Source organism: Lathyrus oleraceus, chromosome 3 (genome assembly GCF_024323335.1).
Source record: "Lathyrus oleraceus cultivar Zhongwan6 chromosome 3, CAAS_Psat_ZW6_1.0, whole genome shotgun sequence".
In the NCBI taxonomy this organism is placed as follows: domain Eukaryota; kingdom Viridiplantae; phylum Streptophyta; class Magnoliopsida; order Fabales; family Fabaceae; genus Lathyrus; species Lathyrus oleraceus.
In genome coordinates this window covers 367122374-367142319 of record NC_066581.1, presented here as the reverse complement: position 1 = coordinate 367142319, position 19946 = coordinate 367122374, and the positions used below count along the sequence as shown (strand labels likewise).

Sequence of the window (19946 nt, the reverse complement as noted above, 5' to 3'; positions counted from 1 at the left end):
GATATCAATTCTTAAAACTTTTATTAAAAAAGAGATGGGTGATTGTTTGATTTAAACCTTTTCATTTTAATTTTTAAAATTCAATCATAATATCATTTGTTAGAAAATAAAGTGGATTTAAGACAAATATGCAATCAAATTTAAGTTTTTTTATTAGTTCAATTAGTATATTAGTATATGTTATTTGAGTTAAAAGAAAGATATGAGGCTCAATCGATGGACATAGTTAACATAATAAAGAAAAAAAAAATTCAAATATGTAATCATCATTTTAGTATGTTTGTTAGTTTCTTTTTTTTTTCCTTTTTTTTGTCTGTATCAACTGTAGTATTGTTTGTGATGTTTTATATTGTGATTTATTTTATTTCACTTATATATGTTTGCTTGTTTTTTCTTCTTCTTCTGGTATCAACTGTAGTATTAATTCTGATGTTGTATTTTGTGATTCATTTTATTTTAGATATATTTTGTGATTCATTTTATTTTAGATATATTTTGTGCTTCATTACTACTTTATTTGTTACACAGATATTGTAATGTATTTTACTATGCACTTTACGGTGTTGGCACATTACTGTTAGAGAATAAATTTAAGTTTAATTTTGATAAGGTTTTAGTTTTATTAATCATTCATTTTATTAGTCAGTTATAGTTTGAGTTGTTATAAGTTTGTTAGAACTCAATTTAACAAAGACACATCTGCTATATTAAGGGGATTTATCTAGCTTTTAAATAATGAAATAATGAGAGACTCATTTTTAGGAAGGACAATGACTTTGGGTTTAATATTATAATACTAATTTTTATAGTGTTTTATGAGTATGTAAGTATCCGTATCCGTTATCCCCGTTCCTATAAAAAATAAATAGATCAATTATAAAATATCATATCCTTTTAATTTTTTAAAAATATATTATTGAAATAAACGAATATTTATATTAAATATACTATATTAAATACGTAATGGTTTAACATTGAATTTTTTAAAATAGATAGACATACATTTTTATATAATAAAATAAATTAAAGGCTAATGCTAACATGTGCCCCAAGACACAAGTTAATGATACATTTATAGAAATACTCTCTTGGAATGCGTGCATTTGATTTCTTGAAATTTAAAATTTTGTTTTATTCCACATAAATTTTTAATAGTAATAACCTTAACTTGTACCCCAAGGACACAAGTTAGCAAGACCCTAAATTAAAATATATAAATATATATTGTGGATATTTGGCGGGTTGGATATCAATGTATCTATCCCCGAATCCATATCCACTTATTTTTATGGATAATTATCCGAACCCGTGCTCATATCCATATTTGCGGATTTTTATCCTATCTATTATGGACAATTATACGGATGTCCATTGGAGATGAATCAAATTGTCATCCATACTCATTTCCGAACTCCCTCATGACATCAATTGCCAATGATCCTCTCCTCTATATTCCATGATCCAATCCTTTCTCTCATCTTCTTCAACAATTGTAAAAATTGATGAATCATAATTGTCATACCCTAATTTTGACTAGATATTTTTATTTCGCAAACATTTAAGTTTAATTCAAATTCATTCATATTATTTAAAAAAATATATAAGTGTTTACATTTTTATTATAAGTCAAATAGAGTCAACAAAAAATTGCATTAAAAACAAAAAGAAAAAATTACAAAAGTGAAAAACATAACTTTATCATTACGTCTTCATGCATGCATTATCATTATCATTACATCATCCTCATCATAATACACTATACATGGCCATAAAAAATCCACTTACAAGACAAATTATAGCAAGTCTTACGACCTTTAAATATTACATTATACACCACCATTTATAGATATTCTCTCTCTTCCACAATAAGTGATTCAGTTGACTATTTTAAATAGATTAAAAAAAGGAATAAATGAAAAAGAGAAAATGATATTTTTACTAAAGTATCTTATCATGTATTGAGAATGATGAAAATAATATTAATTAGAGGGTAAAATTAAAAAATATGCATTGAAAATTGAAATAAGTCATTCATTTTGGGATACTATTTTATTCCAAATAGATCACATATTGTGGGACATATGGAGCACATCAAACTATCTCTAACAAACTTTTACAAAACTTCCACTCACAACTCACACGATTTTCACCAATTCACACTTTCATCCTTACTTCAGACAGATCACACATCTTCACAATTCACTCACTCACACATTTCCTTCTCAATTCTAATTAATTCATACACTTATTTCAGACACTTGCTAAACCTAATTTAATCATATAAATAGAGGAGTAAAACATGAGAGTAAGGCGACTTCAATTACATAGAAATCACACTAAAACACATACTACAACTCTGCTAATTGAGAGCTCCTTCTTCATCATGAAGAAACTCTAAAACTTGCATTGAGTTGAAGCAAACCCGAGCCTCCACCTCCACCTCATCCCACACCAAACCGAGCCACCACCTTCACATTTTATTCTTCATTTTTCAAATAATTTCCCAATGTTGCACCATTATTGTTGGAATTAAATCCAAGACTTTGAGTAATTCCGAGTCAATCTTGACGAACAAGATTCAATCACATCAATCAAATTGTCTATTGTTCTTCACTCTTCACTCGAGTGAATCAACCAACCTTGGTTGCGAGATTGTATCGCTGCACAATGATGATGAAAACAAGAAAAGAAAATTGAATTGGGGAAAGAAAAGGGTTAGGGTTTATCGAGAGAGGGAAAAAGATGAATTGATTTTGCAGAGTTTTTCTCTGCTCACAAACTATGATTCTTTATTCCTTTTTTACAACTGCAAAATTCAAGTGTATACAATAATAAAGGTTACTCCCTATTTATAGATTATGGGCTGACTTGCTTCTCAAGTAAGACCCAAAACTAACCTAACTAACTCATCTAAACAAACAAATAAAGCTAAGTCTAATATTACTGTCGAGATACTCTTCTACATTTCGACACCTAGGTGACTCGACACTTTCTTGCTTCTGTCGAGCAACCTGCTTCAACACAAGGAATTACAATTCAATACACCACCTAATTTATTGTGTCTAAGCTATCTATATTTATCATAGACCATAACTTCTTAAACACTTTGACCTGCACTCCATTTGTCATGATGTCTGCAATCTGATTCCCAGTTTTGCAGTGTTCCAAGTTCAGCTTCACTTCTCCCACTTTCTCTTAAAGATAATGGAACCTCATTTCGATGTGTTTGCTTCGTCCATACGCTATCGGATTCTTCGCCAAATTGATAGACGACATGCTATCGATCTTCATGGTAATCGCTACATGATTCTTCCCTATAATCTATTCGACCAGATTCACCATCCATGTTGCTTGACATACATAAAGAGAAGAAGCTATGTACTCTGTTTCACAAGACAACAATGCTACTACTGGCTCCTTTCTCGAACTCCAAGAAAATGATGCACCACATATCATAAACACATAGCCAACTGTGGATTTTCTATCCTCATCATCACTACACCAACTTGAGTCGGTGTACCCCACTAGCTTACATTCTTTTCCTTCATCATCTATAGGAAACAAAATACCATAGTCGAGAGTTCCTTTAAAATACCTTAATATCCTCTTCATTGCTGCTAGGTGTGATACATTTGGCTTCTACATGAAATCTACTCATCATACCTACATTGTATGCTAGATCAGGCCTTGTGTGAAAAAGGTGTTAAAGTGATCCAATGAGTCTTCTGTACTGCATTGGATCGACATCATCTTCATTTGTGTCTTTCGACAGTTGCATTATGGGCTCAGATGGAGTCGAAATTGGGTTGCAATTTTGCATCTCAAATATCTTGCGTATTTCGCCTACATATCTTCTTTGGTGCATCATCAAACCTCTACCACTCTTGTAGAATTCGATGCCAAGGAAATATGAGAGATTTCCTAAGTCTAACATTTCAAACTCCTCACCAGGGTCATACTTGAAATCTCCGACCTCCTTCTTGCAACTTCCTGTTATTAACATGTCATCGACATAGAGACATAGTATAAGCAATTAGCTATTTCTTCTTCTTACATATACTCCATGCTTAGTTGTGTACTTCACAAATTTCTTTTCCCTTAGGAAACTATCTATCTTATTATTCCAAGCTCTTGGAGCTTGCTTAAGTCCATACAAGGCTTTATGCAGTCTGTATACCTTGCTTTCTTCGTCATGTTTCACAAACCCAACTGGTTGTGAAACATAAACTTCTTCATCTAAGGGGCCATTCAGGAATGCATATTTTACATCCATCTGACATGTGTGCCAGTTGTTCATGTTTAGTAGACCAATAACCAACCTGATTGTTTCAATTCTAGCGACAGGTGCAAAAACTTCGTCGAAGTCGATTCCTTCCTTCTGAAGAAATCCTTTCGCCATAAGTCTTGCCTTGTGTCGAGTTACTTCACCTTTGGGATTTAACTTCACCTTGTATACCCATTTTACATCGATTGCCTTTTTGCCTTGAGGCAATTCGAGAAGTGATCAGGTGTCGTTGCCTTTGATGGACTTCAGTTCCTCATTCATTGCTTTCACCCACTTCGAATCATTCAATGCCTTAGCTGCATTGATTGGTTCAACATTTGCATATAAAGCATAGTATACCAGCTCACCTTTATCATCGACCACATCATCTGATGTAATCACACATTCTTGCAACTTTGTAGGCATGTGTCTTATTCTTTGAGGTCTTCTTGTGCTTGCTTGACCTCTGATTCTTCCTGTTGAACTTCTCTTTCGACTTCAATTGTTGGTTCTTCACATAAGATTCTCACTGAATCTTTCTTGACATTTTCAGTCCAATCCCATTCCTTAAGCTCATCTATGATCATGTTCTTGCTGATCACTAATTGTTTGTTCACTGGGTCAAACAACTTGTAACTTACAGTCAAATGATATCCTATTAGGATCATCTGATTCGATTTGTCATCAAGTTTTTTTCTCAACTGATATGGCACATGTCTATGTGCTATATATCCAAATACCTTCAGATGACTTAAGCTAGGCTTGACACCATACCGAAATTCTTCTGTCGTAATTCCTTCTAACTTCTTCGTCGGACACCTGTTCAAAATATATGTTATGGTCGACATAACTTCTCCCCATAATTATTTAGGTAGATGCTTTCCTTTCGACATACTTATCACCATATTCATGACGATTCTATTCTTCCTTTCTGCAGTTCCATTCTGATGTGGAGTGTAGGGTAGAACAACCTCATACACAATCCCTTCTTTCTCATATAATGCGTCAAAGTCTTTCAACACATATTCTCCACCACCACCAGTCCTCAAAATCTTGATCTTCCAACCACTTTGTCTTTCGACCATAGATTTAAACTTGGCAAATACCTCAATCACTTCACTTTTCTTCTTGATCAGGTAAGTGCATAATTTTCGACTAAAGTCATTTATGAATGTGACAAAGTATTTGTTACCTCCAATCGAATCCACCTGGATACGACCACACACATCAGAGTATATGACTTCAAGGATTGCCTTCGGCTTGCTTCTTCCATCCTTGCTGAAGTTGTTCTTGTGCTACTTCACATGCACACATTCTTCACATACTTCATTTGGAATGTCGATTTCTGGTAACCCTGAAACCATTTTTCTTCTTTTCGAATCTCTAATGTATTTGAAATTGAGATGACCAAGTCTATAGTGACATATCCATTCATCCCTGCTAGATTCAGTTGCAAGGCACTTGTGCTCTATCACATTAAGTTCAATCTTGAAGGTTCTATTATGAGAATATGTGCCTTCAAGATTAACCTTCCACCTGAGTCAATAACTCTCATAATCTTGTCTTCGATCGACACTTTGTAGTTCTTTTAGACCAAATGCCCTATGTTGAGCAAATTACTTTGCATGCCTGGTATGTACAATATATTGGAAATTACTTACCACTTTCCATCTTTCCTCATAATCAGAACACCACCAATACCTTCAACTGCTAGAGTATTGTTATTTACAAATTTTACCATGTTCTTCATTGAGGGTTTCATGTTGACAAACCAATCTTTCCTACCAGTCATGTGTGATGAGCATCCCGAGTCCAAGTAATATTGGTCCTGTAATCTTTCTTCATCTATTGTTGTGACCATCAACAACATCTATTCTTCTTCATGCTTTGCAAACTTTACATCAGTTTCATGATTCTTCTGTTTTCAGGACAATCACTTGAGTAATGACCATACTTCTGACAATTGAAACACTGAATGTGACTTTTTTCAGGTTTTCGACCACCTCCTCTTCCTCTACATGCAACACCACCTCTTTGGTTTCTTTGGTATGAGGGCTTTCTCTGATTCGACCAACCTCCTTCTTGTTGATTTTGACCAGTCGAATTGTTGTAGCCTCTTCTACCTTTGTTGTTGAGCCACTTCCTTTTGCCTTTCTTTTCTCTTGTTGATTGCGCCTGCAAACCCACATCACTCTTTGACTTACTTTCAACTCTTTTATCCATTCTTTGTTCATGAGATTCCAGTATCCCTTGATGTTATTCCTTTGTCAATGATGACAAATCTTTCGACTCTTCTATGGCTACTACCACGTGGTCTAACTTTGGAGCCAATGGCCTCAAAATCTTTGAAACAACTGATCTTGATGTCAACACTTCTCCACATACCTTGATTTGATTCACCAGTTTTGTAACCCTAGTGAAATAATCAGTTATGCTTTCATTATCTTCCATATGAAGCAATTCATACGTTCTTTTGTGAGCTTGTAGCCTCACCTCTTTCACCTTTTCTCCGCTTCTAAATGATTTTTCCAGAATTTTTCATGCTTCTTTCGCTGATTTAACATCACTAACCTTCTCGAAATTGTTAGAATTGAAACATCGATGAATTATAAAGAGAGTTTTATAATCTTTCTTCTTCAATTCTTTGTGTGCAACCTTTTCTTCACCCGCCGCGTTTGCTACAAGCGGTGCAACTCCGTCCTTCACAAGATCCCAAAGATCTTGATAGCAAAAGACAACTTATATCTGCTTACACCAATTCTCGTAATTCTGATTCTTCAGATTTGGGAGACTCGCCGGAAAATATTCGTTCAGATGATTCATCATGTTATGCTTCAAAGAATCGCTCAACCAGTGCTCTAGATACCAAATGTTGGAATTAAACCCAAGACCGAGAAATTCCGAGTCAATCTTTATGAACAAGATTCAATTGCACTAATCGAATTCCCTCTTGTTCTTCACTCTTCACTCTAGTGAATCAACCAACCTTGGTTGCAAGATTATATCGTTGCACAATGATGATGAAAACAAGAAAAGAAAATTGAATTGGGGAAAGAAAATGGTAAGGGTTTATCGAGAGAGGGAAAAAGATGAATTAATTCTGCAGAGTTTTTCTCTGCTCACAAACTGTGATTCTTTACTCCTTTTTTTGCAACTGTGAAATTCAAATATATACAATAATAGAGGTTACTCCCTATTTATAGATTTTGGGCTTGCTTGCTTCTCAAGCAAGACCCAAAACTAACCTAACTAACTCAGCTAAACAAACAAATAAAACTAAGTCTAACATTATTGTCGAGACACTCTTCGAGATTTTGACACCCAGGTGTTTTGACACTTCCTTGTTTCTGTCGAGAAACCTACTTCGACCCAAGAAATTACAATTCAACAGTTGTTCATCAAGCTCACCTTAAAACACAAACCAAAACAAATACTTTGAGAAAGAATTTTTGAAGAAATAGAGAGGAAAGAGTATAAAAGGAAACAGAAAGAGGATTAAAATAGACCTGAGAAGCGTTTTTGAAGCTCGCCAGATACTGGGTTGGAGTATCCAAAAACTTCAAAGTCGCCAGACGAATATGCCAGAAACTTCAGAAGTCTATAAGAAAACTCATCGGAATCTGGAAATTCCAGATTGTAATTTAGTACTTTTTTTTCTTCATTTTTTTGCTTGCTTCATGCATTGATCTCGTTTCTTCATGTACTATGAACCTTTCCCTCATGTTTTTATGGCTTAATTTCATCCAATTTGAGAAAACAATAAAGATTTAAGGCTTAGGGTTTAAGTGTTCTTGAGTGCCCATGATTAATTTCTTAGAAAAATGTAGGGGTGACAAACGTGCATGCCCGCCCCATTTAGGTCCGCCCCGCAAAAGCCCACAAAGAAACGGGGCGGGGCAAGGCGGTCGTAGTAGAGGACGCGAGTCTAAAACTTAGACCCTCCCCGCAAAAAAGTGAGGGCGGGGCGGAGAAAGCCCGCGGACACTGCATTTTTTAAGCCTAAAAATGCGAAAGTTTATGTAAATATCCGTGCCTGCAAAAGTCCGCGAAGAAAACGAGGCAGGGCAGAGCGGACACATTAAAAGGGTGAGGGCCTAAATCCTTGGCCCGTCCCGCACTAAAGTGCGGGTAAAACGGGCATGCCTGACGGGTCGGACCCGTTTTTCCACCCCTAGAAAAATGTATATTGCTTTGTCATTTCTTTTGAATATAGGTTTTTGTTTTGAGAGAGGTTGTTGTTGTGTTTCAAGGAGTTGCAAGGTTGAGAAATTAAGAGGGAGAGAGACCGAAAATCAAGAAAGGTAGAGAGTGAGGTAGATGATGTTGTTGTGTTTAGATGTTGTTGTTGTTATTTTCGTGAGAGAGAGGATGCATGTTTGTTGTTTTGGAGAGAGGAGCGTTGAGAGAGTGCCATGGAGTTTGTGATCCTGTTTTTCTGAAAAATGAACAAACCAAAGGACATGGAGAGTGAATTTGGAGAGAGAATAGAATTGTGTGGAATTTGAGAATGGGGGCAACCGATTTCTCCCCATCCGCCTCACTTGATTTCAAATTTTAGGGTTAGTGTTTGAGCCTTAAGTCGACGTACCAATCGCAACCCCAACCGTCTCTTTTCATACCCCATTGCTCTTGTTTCTTTATTTTAACAAATGTGCCTCTAAGCCCAATTTTATTCAAACCCTCTTTTTATTTGCATACCGAAAATTTTACCTCATATCCTTATCTTTGTTCCTATACCCTTACATTTTATAAAAAATTCCAACATTACTCTTATATATTTTAAACTAATTTACTATTTTATTTTTTAAATTCATAATTTTTTTAAACAATGTTAAGGAATTCATCTCAAAGTGTTTAGAGACAGAAATATTGTTCTGTCTCTACTTCCGTCTCTAAGTAGAGACATATATTTTCAGTTTCAAACAAACAGGTTTGTTCTCTAATATGTCTCTATAACATTAAAAAATAGAAATGTTAGAGAGAGAATAATTGATCTATCATATTGAGACAACAATTTATATATTAGAGACTAAAATATTAGATACATAATTATTCGAGACGGAATTATAAGTGATCGAGACGAAATCTCAGCGACCGAATTATAAGTGATAGAGACAGAATATTGGAGACATTATTTTTTTATTTTTTATAACATAAAGTGAAACAAAATATTAGAAACATTAAATATAAAATTAACATTCAAAACACATTGCTACATTTATAATTTAGTGTGAAAAATAGAACATTTACATAAATAGTATAAACTTTTTTTTCCCCATTGTAACACTAAAAGAAACTTCAACACCTCATTCCAAATCTTGAAATTCTCCACTAATGTCATTATTATACATAAAAATAAAATAAAAGTAATATGTATAAACATTCACATGTACAAAAACAACTATCAAACATGGTAAATGACATCAAAGAACACAATCACTTGAGACAATAGTAAAGTGAATAAAAGAAATCATATGCAGAAGAAATAAATAGGATGAATAAAAGTTCCATGTGAACTAGGATTCTTAGATGACTACAATTTCTATCTAGAAAGATAGAAATGAACTCAAAACTATGGTGGAGTATAAGTAATTATCTAAGGAAAATCTTAATAATCTCAAACATAATACATAATACATGGTCTTGGACAGATACAATAAAAGAACCAAATATTCATATGTAGCTATTACAAACCAAACAATATATCTAGTAATAAATCTTATATATATAGTCCACTCTTTGTCCATCACATCAAATATATACAAAAGAATCATAAAATTGAAGTTCAACACAAACATATTATAATGTTATAAATTCTATGACAACTATCATTAATTACATTAAATTAAAACTCAAAGAAATCATTTACTAAATATTAAAAGGTTTGGCTACTGATGTGTCTTGTGTTTGTGCTAACTAACTAAATTAACAAACATGAACACAAAACTAACTACATAAGTGAGTTATACTAACACATCAAATTAATCTCTTTTAACAATGGTTGTTACATGCACGGTTGGCCCTGCTTTAAAACATAAAATTTAGTCTTCTATTACTCTTCAACTTTTCTTTTATAAATATATTAAAACAAAAATTATGTATCATTTTAAAGCAAAATAAATAAATATATCATACTATGTATCATTTTAACTTTACAATAATTTAATTTAAAACAAAAATTATGAAAAAAATGACATTTTATAATTTTCTCCATCAATACGAAGTTATACACCGTCAATACATCGTTTGTATTACTTTTTAACGGGTTAAAATAAAAATCTAACTTTTCAAATAAATCAATAGTTATAATAATAAATTAAAATTAAAATTAAAAATAAAATAATAAATGATATAATGGAGAAAAAAAGGTTTATTGTTATTTTAATATTATATAATTTAGAATAAACCTATTTTATATAGAGATTATTAACAATGCATTGACTATATGCACATATAATATAAATCTTTTTTACACAGATTCAAATCAAGTATTAAATCAAATCATGTCAAATAAATTTTATTGAGATATTTTAAGAAGGATTTAATTAAAATACACTGACAGTGTAAAGAGATTTACACCGTCAGTTAATCATAGACGTTCGTTATTAAAATAAATTTGACTTTTATTTTAAAAATCTATAAAGTAATGCAAACGGGTAATGGTGATGAATCGACGATGTAAATCTTTTTACACTGACAGTGTATAGTAATTAATCTCTTTTAAGAATTAACTTAAAAAATTATTCTACATAACAATTTAATTTAATATGTATGTAAAAAAAGTACATTGTCAAATATTATATATTTTTTTGAAATAATTTAAGATGAAATGAATAATTTACATAATCTAGTCTATCAAAATACATTACAAATAAAACATATGTATTTTATGAAAGATTCTAATTATACTTTGGATGTTGCAAGTTTAAGATGTTAAGGAAGATTTAGAAAGGTAAGATCCCTAGTAAAGTGGAGTTGTTTGGGTGGAGGCTTGTTTTGAATAGTTTGTTTATGATAAATGAGCTTTTTAAGAGAGATGTGTTCCAAGATATATATCAGAAAGCTTGTAGTTTGTGTCAGTCACGGGATAAATTAGCTGGGCATTTGTTTTTCTGTTGCGATTTAGTAGTGGTTGAGCGGATCTGATGGGTCAATTTCGGTGGAGATGGAGGCAGGGATGATGATCCTGGGTTGTGGTGTTTGGACCAAATTCGAATCAACTTAGCTAATGTGATTCATTCTTTTTTTTTCTTTTTACTTGCTTTTGAGTGCTGATTTGTTGGTGTGTGTGGTTGAGTATGAATGATTTGGTGTTTAATGGAAAAGTTGGTAATGGTGGGAAATTTTTGAAGTTTATCAAGGCTTTGGGTTGTGATTGGTTACCAATTTTAGCTCAAATTAGAATTGAGTTAGTAGAAAAGTTTGAAACTTTAATCCTTTATTACTTTGATTTTTTGATCAACATTATTTAGATGATAACTTTTAAATTATTTGTTAATTTTGTGTTGGTGTAGTAATCACATGCCGCTTGATAGTTATTGAATTTATAAGAATTACAAATACTATACTAATATTCAAATTTTGTTGATCGCACGCAAAGTGTTCGACAAATTGTTTCAACTAATTTTGTGTGTGTTATTATTATTGGAGATAGACCGTTACTATATTAGAGTATTAAATTTAATGTTTGAAGTGTTTATTAATCAACTTGTGGATTATTATCATACCATTGGTACTCTTATGCATATTTGGACTTTTCAATAGTAGATTCGGTTAGACGATTTTGGATCTGAGAAATATTCAAAATTTGTTTATGCGCCATAAATTTTTCTAAATCAAATTTTCCAATAAATTTTTAACTTGAGATCTATTCAACCCCCTCTAGATTTAAGTCTACAGTCTAACAGTTTCACCATTGACAATTGTAAGGTCTTGCACTATTTATAAAGTTAATATACAAGTATTTTGGTACAATTGATAATCAACAAACTAAACACTATAAGTCAACCGCTTTAACCAATACAACTCTAAATTGACTTTCTCTTATATTGAAATAGATTACTCAAAATGCAAACATTCAACATCTTTAATAATCTTGATCTAGAGATCTTTCTAGACACAAAAGTCCTACTCCAAGCTTCTGTTCAACCACAACCTTTACTCGGCCCTGCTAATTTTTTGTCTGAGTGATTGTTCTACAGAAGAATGATTGAACAAGTGTCAACTTCTACGACAACCTTTACTCAGTCTCACCGAAGTCTTCTATGGAATGCAAAAAACTCTTCTCTTGCTGGATGTCAAAACGAGATAAGATAAAAGGTTATTTTTCCTAATACACACAACAAAACTTCAGAAAAAAATCTTAACTTCCTTAATGTACTTTGGATCTACCACTCACACTAAATCTTTAGATTTAAGAACCACAATAATGATTTCTTGGTATAAGATTAAAGATGATGCATGTTATCTAAAGAATCTCACATAACACATCTTATATCTTACAATATCAACATTCTAAAAAGTTTTTCACAAAGTTAAATCAACAAGGAAAAATGTTACTGAAATAAGACTCTCATAGTTTTTCTCAAATTTTTTGAAAAAAATGGGGTTGATCTCACTGTGAGACCTCTTTTTTTTAATAGCACACTTAACATTTATATAGGTGCTAGAGGTTAGACAAAAAGATGTGAAGAAAAAAGCAAAATTATTCGAGTCAAATCATGAGATTGCGATTTGAATCAATAGAAAGAATAAATTAAATTAAGTTAGTAAAATGAGACATTGGACATTATTATTTGAATCAAAATTTGTGTTTATAATTCGAGTCAAAGTAAAACATAATTAAAATCATAGTTGTATTTTAAAAGATTATTGATTCTCATGTTTCTAATTAAAAGTTCTTGAGATTTGAGTCAAGGATGATGTGTTTCAAATCACACACATCCCTGATTCGACTCAGGTTGATAGACTCAAATTCCAAATTTTATTTTGATGTTTGATTTTAATCATCAGAATGACTTATTAATTCACGTTACACTTAATATATTGACTTTGAGTAATTTGCTTAGGCTAAAAAATACATTATCTAATTTATTGAATGTAAGGGTAACTCAAAGGTACAAATCTAATCGAATAGGTGAAATAATTACACAAATAACAATAAAACGAAAAAACAAATTACACACGTCAAATTTAAAGAGACCATCAAAATAAAAGATGATATTTACTGCAATTTCAAATTCTCCAATCCATTATTACTTCATTTGATTTTTGAGTTGATTGTGGGTAAAACGACTCAAAATCAACATTAGTGTTTTTATGTTGAGCTAATATATCTAAATGACTTTTTTATATAAAAAAAATATTTCTTCATTTGGATTTAGAGTTGATTGGTGGTAAAACTAATCAAAATCAAGATTAATGGTTTTATGTTAAACTTTTAAAAATGTTTTTTTTCCTTGGGATTAAAAAGCACTCATATTTATGTGGGTTTATGGATGATTTATGAGAATATATAAGTTTTAATGTTATGGAGTCTCCTTGTTTTTGTCTCTTATTTGACTTGTTCAATAAAGTGTGTCTTTCATATTTATTTGAAGAATTCTAGTTTTATTTTTATTAATAGTAAGGATCTTGTAAAGTTTTAGATTTGAAAGATGGAGCAAAGGGCTTCTCGCACCATTCAAAGAATTTTGTGCAACTACAACAATATTGCTATCATACTCAAATGGTCCTGCAAGAGTTTGAGGTTTTCACTAAAAACAGGAGTAGGAGTAGTTTAGTTAAATAGAACAGTTGTTATGGCAATAAGTGGTTCAAAATGTTTGCAAAGACCACTATAACAGAAGAGAATGTGATCCAGGAAAGCTCTTTCATCATACTATGTACCATTGACAATGTTGAATTTGCTTGAAGCTGATGTTGCAAATCAATAATTCCAAACAAACTCGTGTTAGGCAAGGCACTCGAACATCAATTATTCTAAACATGGTAATAAGATCTGTCTATTGATTCATGATTCATGATTCAGAATAACTACAACAAAGTATTGAAGTTAAAAGAAATAATAGCACAAACAATCCAGCACATGAACTAATAAGAATTGGAACAAGTATACCATGGGAGAAGAACTTACTATCAACAAGTTGGAACCAAGCTTTCGACATAATCCCTGATAGAGAACCAACTTATCTTATTGTTGATTCTAGTTTTCTTTGCTCTCTTGTTTCTCCGGTTATACAGAATCGCATTGTCTTGTTGGCTGTTTGCTAATAATAGTGTATCACCATCCTCAGAAAGATGTAATGGCGTTAATTTTATACGCGGATGACCAAGTTCATAATCTATTCCAACATTGTGATAACTTAGGGCCAGTTTGTTTTAGCTTTAAAAAAATGGATTTTTTCTTTGTATTTTTGAAAATGGATTCTACAAAAATGTTTTTCAAAATATTACAAGTTTTTCTAAATTTATTTTTTATAAATTAAAAGATTGAATTATTCATTCTATAACATAAATATACATTATTGAAGATCAAAACATAATCAAAATCACAATTTTTTCAAAAAGTTGTATCTTAAAAATGATTTTTATGAAAAGCTATTTGAAATAGCTTCAAAATTAAGTGATTTTTTGAAAATTTGATATCCAAAAAAAGTTTCGATAAAATGATGAAATACTTAAAATAACATTTTAAGAATAACTGTTCAAACCAAATTTTCATTTGAAGCTTTTATAAAAAGTTTCTTTGTAAATTTTTTTTACACTAAAATATGTAACACTATAAAAATCATTTTTAAAAAAAGCCAAAACAAACGGGCCCTTAATCTAAGGAACCGAGACCAAGATTTTTCATCTCCGAATTTCGTCATCCGCCATATGAAAAACTCGGCTTCCTCATCATAAGAAAAACAAAGGGAATCCATCAACACGCAAATATTTGGCGAAATACCACCATAATTGTCATAATTTTCAGGAGGCATCAACTGTGTGAATGTCTCTGTGCTCAAATCAAGAGAAATTATCACATATTGCTCAACAGCATCATCTCTCCCAAACACATCCTGAATTGCCATCCAGTTAATAGTGCAACTCAAATGTACACCATCATACTCATGACCAAAGTGCAATTGAAGAGGAATAGCAGGAAAACCATGAATGGTTCTCCAAACATTATCACCTAAACTGAAGACTTTCACATCGGTTTCTGATAGAGGATGATTGGTAACTGAACGTAATGCCACAACTTTATACGTTTCAGTTGAATTATCATAACCAAACATGAATTTATAATATTCATATTTATATCGATCGTAATAGAAAAAAAACCCTAATTTCTGAGATATTGCTCTGGTAGCAGGATTCCAGAATCGAAGCCAGAATTTTTTGTACCTAGTGATCACATTGAGAGAATAACCTACCAAGCATACTAGTCCATTGCAGGAACCAACAACATCATAGCAATTCTTATTGTGCAATTGGAAACAAGGATCACGAGGAAGATTGATCCTTCGGTTTTCCCATAATCGAGTAACAGGGAAGGGTACAAAACTGTGATCATCGTTATGCGAAGATATTAGTGAGAATTGTGGATTTAGTGAAGATCGATGAAGATGGATTTTGATGAATATAGGATCGGATATAAGATTATTCCATGACTTACTCACGCATTTCATCTGCATCAGATGTTTGACAGTAAGGCGAGACAGAATATCGGCGATAAGGTCATTCGAAAGGATTGTTAGCGGTGAGGGTTTGGATTTACGGCGGCGACACCGCAACTTCGGCGGTAGGGTAACCATGAGAGCAACCTAATGTAGTGTGAGAAGAAAATTTGATGCCGCAATTTCTTCAGAAAAGAATAAACAAGTCAAACACTTGAATGAAACCTTAGATATTGGATTAAATATTGGATTAATTGAAATTTTAGTTCTTTATTTTACCTTTTTTTTTTTTAAATTTTGATTTTCATTTTAAAAATCATAATTTTGATTATTTTTTTTGTTTTGAAGTTGCGCCCTCACCAATTTAGGACTTATTTTTTATTTTAATAACAATAATATTATTTTAAAAATTACTGAATTATATTATAATGAATAGTTTTAATAAAATAAATAAAATAAATTTGAATTATCAGATATTAAATTGAATTAAATTTCTAAAAGTTAAAATTAATATAAATTGAATTAAATTATGGCATTATTAGAAATTAAAAATATTATAAAATGAATTAAATTATGGCATTATTAGAAATTAAAAATATTAAAAATTGAATTAAATTAAGTGATTACTAAAAGAGAAAAAAGAATATGCACTGACAGTGTAAAATATTTTTACACTGTCAACCAATGAGACCCGTGTATCACGCCACATTACACTTTTATTTTTAAAATACTGTTATGACTTGACAATATAAAATGTTTTGATTAGATGTTAGTGTAATATTTCTTTACACTGAGAATGCACTACCTTTAACCTTTTACTAAAAATTAAACAACCATAATTAATTTTATTTAATCACATCAATTAGGTATAGGAGTTCAACCCAAAATTCTAAAAGTAAACGGAAGAATAACAATAATAGCAAATTAGAATATGCAATAACTAAAGTAAAGGAAATCTACAATATTTACATATTTAAAATAACAATATTTAGGGCCAATTTGTTTTAGCTTTAAAAAAATGGATTTTTTCTTTGTATTTTTGAAAATGGATTCTACAAAAATATTTTTCAAAATATTATAAATTTTTCTAAATTTGTTTTTTATAAATTAAAAGATTGAATTGTTCATTCTATAACATAAATATACATTATTGAAGATCAAAACATAGTCAAAATCACAATATTTTCAAAAAGTTGTATCTTAAAAATGATTTTTATGAAAAGCTATTTGAAATAGCTTCAAAATTAAGTGATTTTTTGAAATTTTGATATCCAAAATAAGTTTCGATAAAATACATAAAATAACATTTTAAGAATAACTATTCAAATCAAATTTTCATTTGAAATTTTTATGAAAATTTTCTTTGTAAATTTTCTTTACACTAAAATATGTAACACTATAAAAATCATTTTTAAAAAAAGCCAAAACAAACGGGCCCTTACTTGAGAAATTTTAAGCTATTTTTGTAAATGGCAAAATGAGACATTCTTATTGTATGACAGTGTAAAACTTATTTAGACTATCAGAGCATCACCAATAAACCTTATTTACACTAGCGTTCAGACGGCCACTCCCGTGCCTGTCTATCCGCTTTTTTTAATGCGCACAGCAGAGAAAAATAAATATCTGTTTTTTTTTATGATGTTTCTATTGTACATCATATTAAAAATAATATTATTATACTTTGAAAATGGTAGACAAAGATATTCAAAATTATATTGAAGCATGCAAAATACTATTAATACTGTGTAATCAATGACGTTCTTTAAGAGGAATGTCGAATATGAAATCTTTATTCAAAATATTTTCTTTTTCCCTGCAATTATTTTCCATAGTAAAGAAAAAATATAAGACTTTCAAATTAGAATTTTTTTTAGAAAAAAAGATAGTAAAATTAATAGTAAGTAGTGTAATATAGTTTTTTTTACCTTATAAAGATTCAAATCAATTCTTCATACATCCTTTTATTAATGCGCTCTTGAGATTTAAAAAACTACAAATACATGATGAAATGTCATATCATTAAAGAATACATGCAAAATATATCTCAGCTAAGCAATGTGGGACTAAGAAAATCTAATTTGAGCTCGTGGCCATTTTCAAGTCTCCTTATTGCGCTACACCGAGTTTTTGTTTTTACTCTCGTGACCGTCTGCCTGTTTTTTTTATTGCGCTAACGTGTGTATATCTTTTATGATGTTTTTCACATATGTCATGTTAAAAAGCATATAGGTATTTTTTTTAATCCCGTTTGTCCGTTTTTTTTATTACGCTAACGCGTGAAAATATTAACAACATCTTTTTTTATAAGTTTGATTTTAATATAAATTTACTTATATGATAAAAAAATATGATATTTATTCAGATGCATATTAATTTTATTTATAATATATGATATTTGCGCATTAAATTTTATTTGAATTGAGAAAATTGCAGTGTGACGTGACTTTATTTAACCGTTTTTTTTTCAAGCAAATCAATAAATAACTCAATGTATAAACTTAAATTCTTCTTTAATGTTTTTGAATTTGTATTCTTTAATGTTTTTGGTATGAGGATGTAATGCACAGTACATACACATGGAAACAATTAAACTTCTCTTCAACAACAGAGTAAGAATGCAACAGTAATAATCATCAATATTCATCTTTCTTTTATGAAAAAACCACTCACGTATTGTTTACCAAATTCCTCTATGAATAAATATCATGTTATATCAGTATTCCCTTTACTCTCTCTCTCCACCATGATAATTAAGCTAGTATTATGTTTTAACTTAATAATTTAAATTTAAATTTAAATAATTTATATATAATAAACCTTTTTGACATAAACTCTCATGTTCGTCCATCCGCTTTTTTTAGGGAGTGTTTGTTTCCAGGATTCATAAAAAAAATCTCATGAATAAATTACCTAAAAAAAATAAAGATTTAATTTCGGAGTACTTTTCTAAAAATGAATTTAGCATATAGTTTGATATAATCTTTAGAAAATGAATAATGATATATTTTTCTCAAAAAAATTATGTGAAATTTCATGGGAATCAACATTCCCACTTTATTCTCGTAGGAGTAAAACAATGGGAATTATGAAAGTTATGCAAGTTCTTTTGTTTTATGGAATTTTGTGATTTTTTTTACAATTTTGTAATAAATATGGGAATAATTTTTTTCACTCATGTATTTTCGAGAATATAATTTAACTTCTAGACTTGAAAGAAATATCACCTTAAAGCGCACACGCCAAAAAATATAAAACACTTTTTTATTTATTTATAAATTTTGGCGTATTTTTGAAATTAAATTATAAGTATCAAACGTGATATATTTATCTTACATTCTATTTTGACACTCTCTCGGTCTCAACAATTTATGATATTTATCATATATTTCGTACAATGCTTAAAACTCAAATAGTATTATAAGATGATGATTACCATGATTTATAAAATATTAAATAACATAACTTGTGAAATAGGTTTATCACAATAAATCATTTATGAATTCCTGATACTCTCTTCTCTCTCACTCCTTAAACAGCAACACCATTTTTACTATGTCATTTTTTTCTTCCACCTCCTTATGTCCTCGCCATGTATTTCTTTCCAATAGTAATATGTAGTTACTTCTCAACTTTTTACATTACCACTTGTTAAGTTTGAAAAAAGAACAATTAGAGTACTACACACTGCTGTTTTATTTTTATTAATCCCTGCATTTTTATGATAAGAAGTGAATTGAACAATTTAAACAAACACAAAACAAATTTTATTTTTTAAAGTATGAACATGCAGCAATAATGAAATACATAATTTAAGAAGTTTTGATATTCTTTATAGGCAAGAGTTTACCTTAATAGTGAATGTTTAAGAAAACAAACTATCAGACTTCAAAGTAAGTATATTAAGTTATAGGGAAAGATAGTGAATGCCCTATCTAACATGTAATAACTGCTAACAAAAACATAACATTTTTTATTTGTTTCCTTCACAACCTTTACATGTTGTTAGATTTTGATAG

General features: G+C 30.6%; 1 protein-coding gene across 1 annotated transcript; it reads right to left on the bottom strand.

Annotated features, from left to right (window-relative positions):
• Positions 1-6802: 6802 nt before the first annotated feature.
• LOC127131315 (F-box/kelch-repeat protein At3g06240) lies at positions 6803-16157 on the bottom strand. The gene is made up of 2 exons (XM_051060239.1): positions 15081-16157; positions 6803-6984 (listed from the first exon to the last, which is right to left on the bottom strand). The coding sequence occupies exons 1-2, from the start codon at positions 16063-16065 to the stop codon at positions 6803-6805; spliced, it is 1167 nt and encodes a 388-aa protein (XP_050916196.1). The 5' UTR covers positions 16066-16157.
• Between the last annotated feature and the right edge of the window lie 3789 nt (positions 16158-19946).

What these genes read in the sequence shown, in the direction of transcription:
- LOC127131315 (XM_051060239.1), bottom strand. Translation starts at nt 16,065, where the DNA reads ATGGTTACCCTACCGCCGAAGTTGCGGTGTCGCCGCCGTAAATCCAAA. An exon ending in GTTCCTTAGATTAAGGGCCC is followed by an intron (nt 6,985 to 15,080) that starts GTTTGTTTTGGC and finishes TTTGCTATCAAG; the next exon opens with ATCTTTGGGATCTTGTGAAG.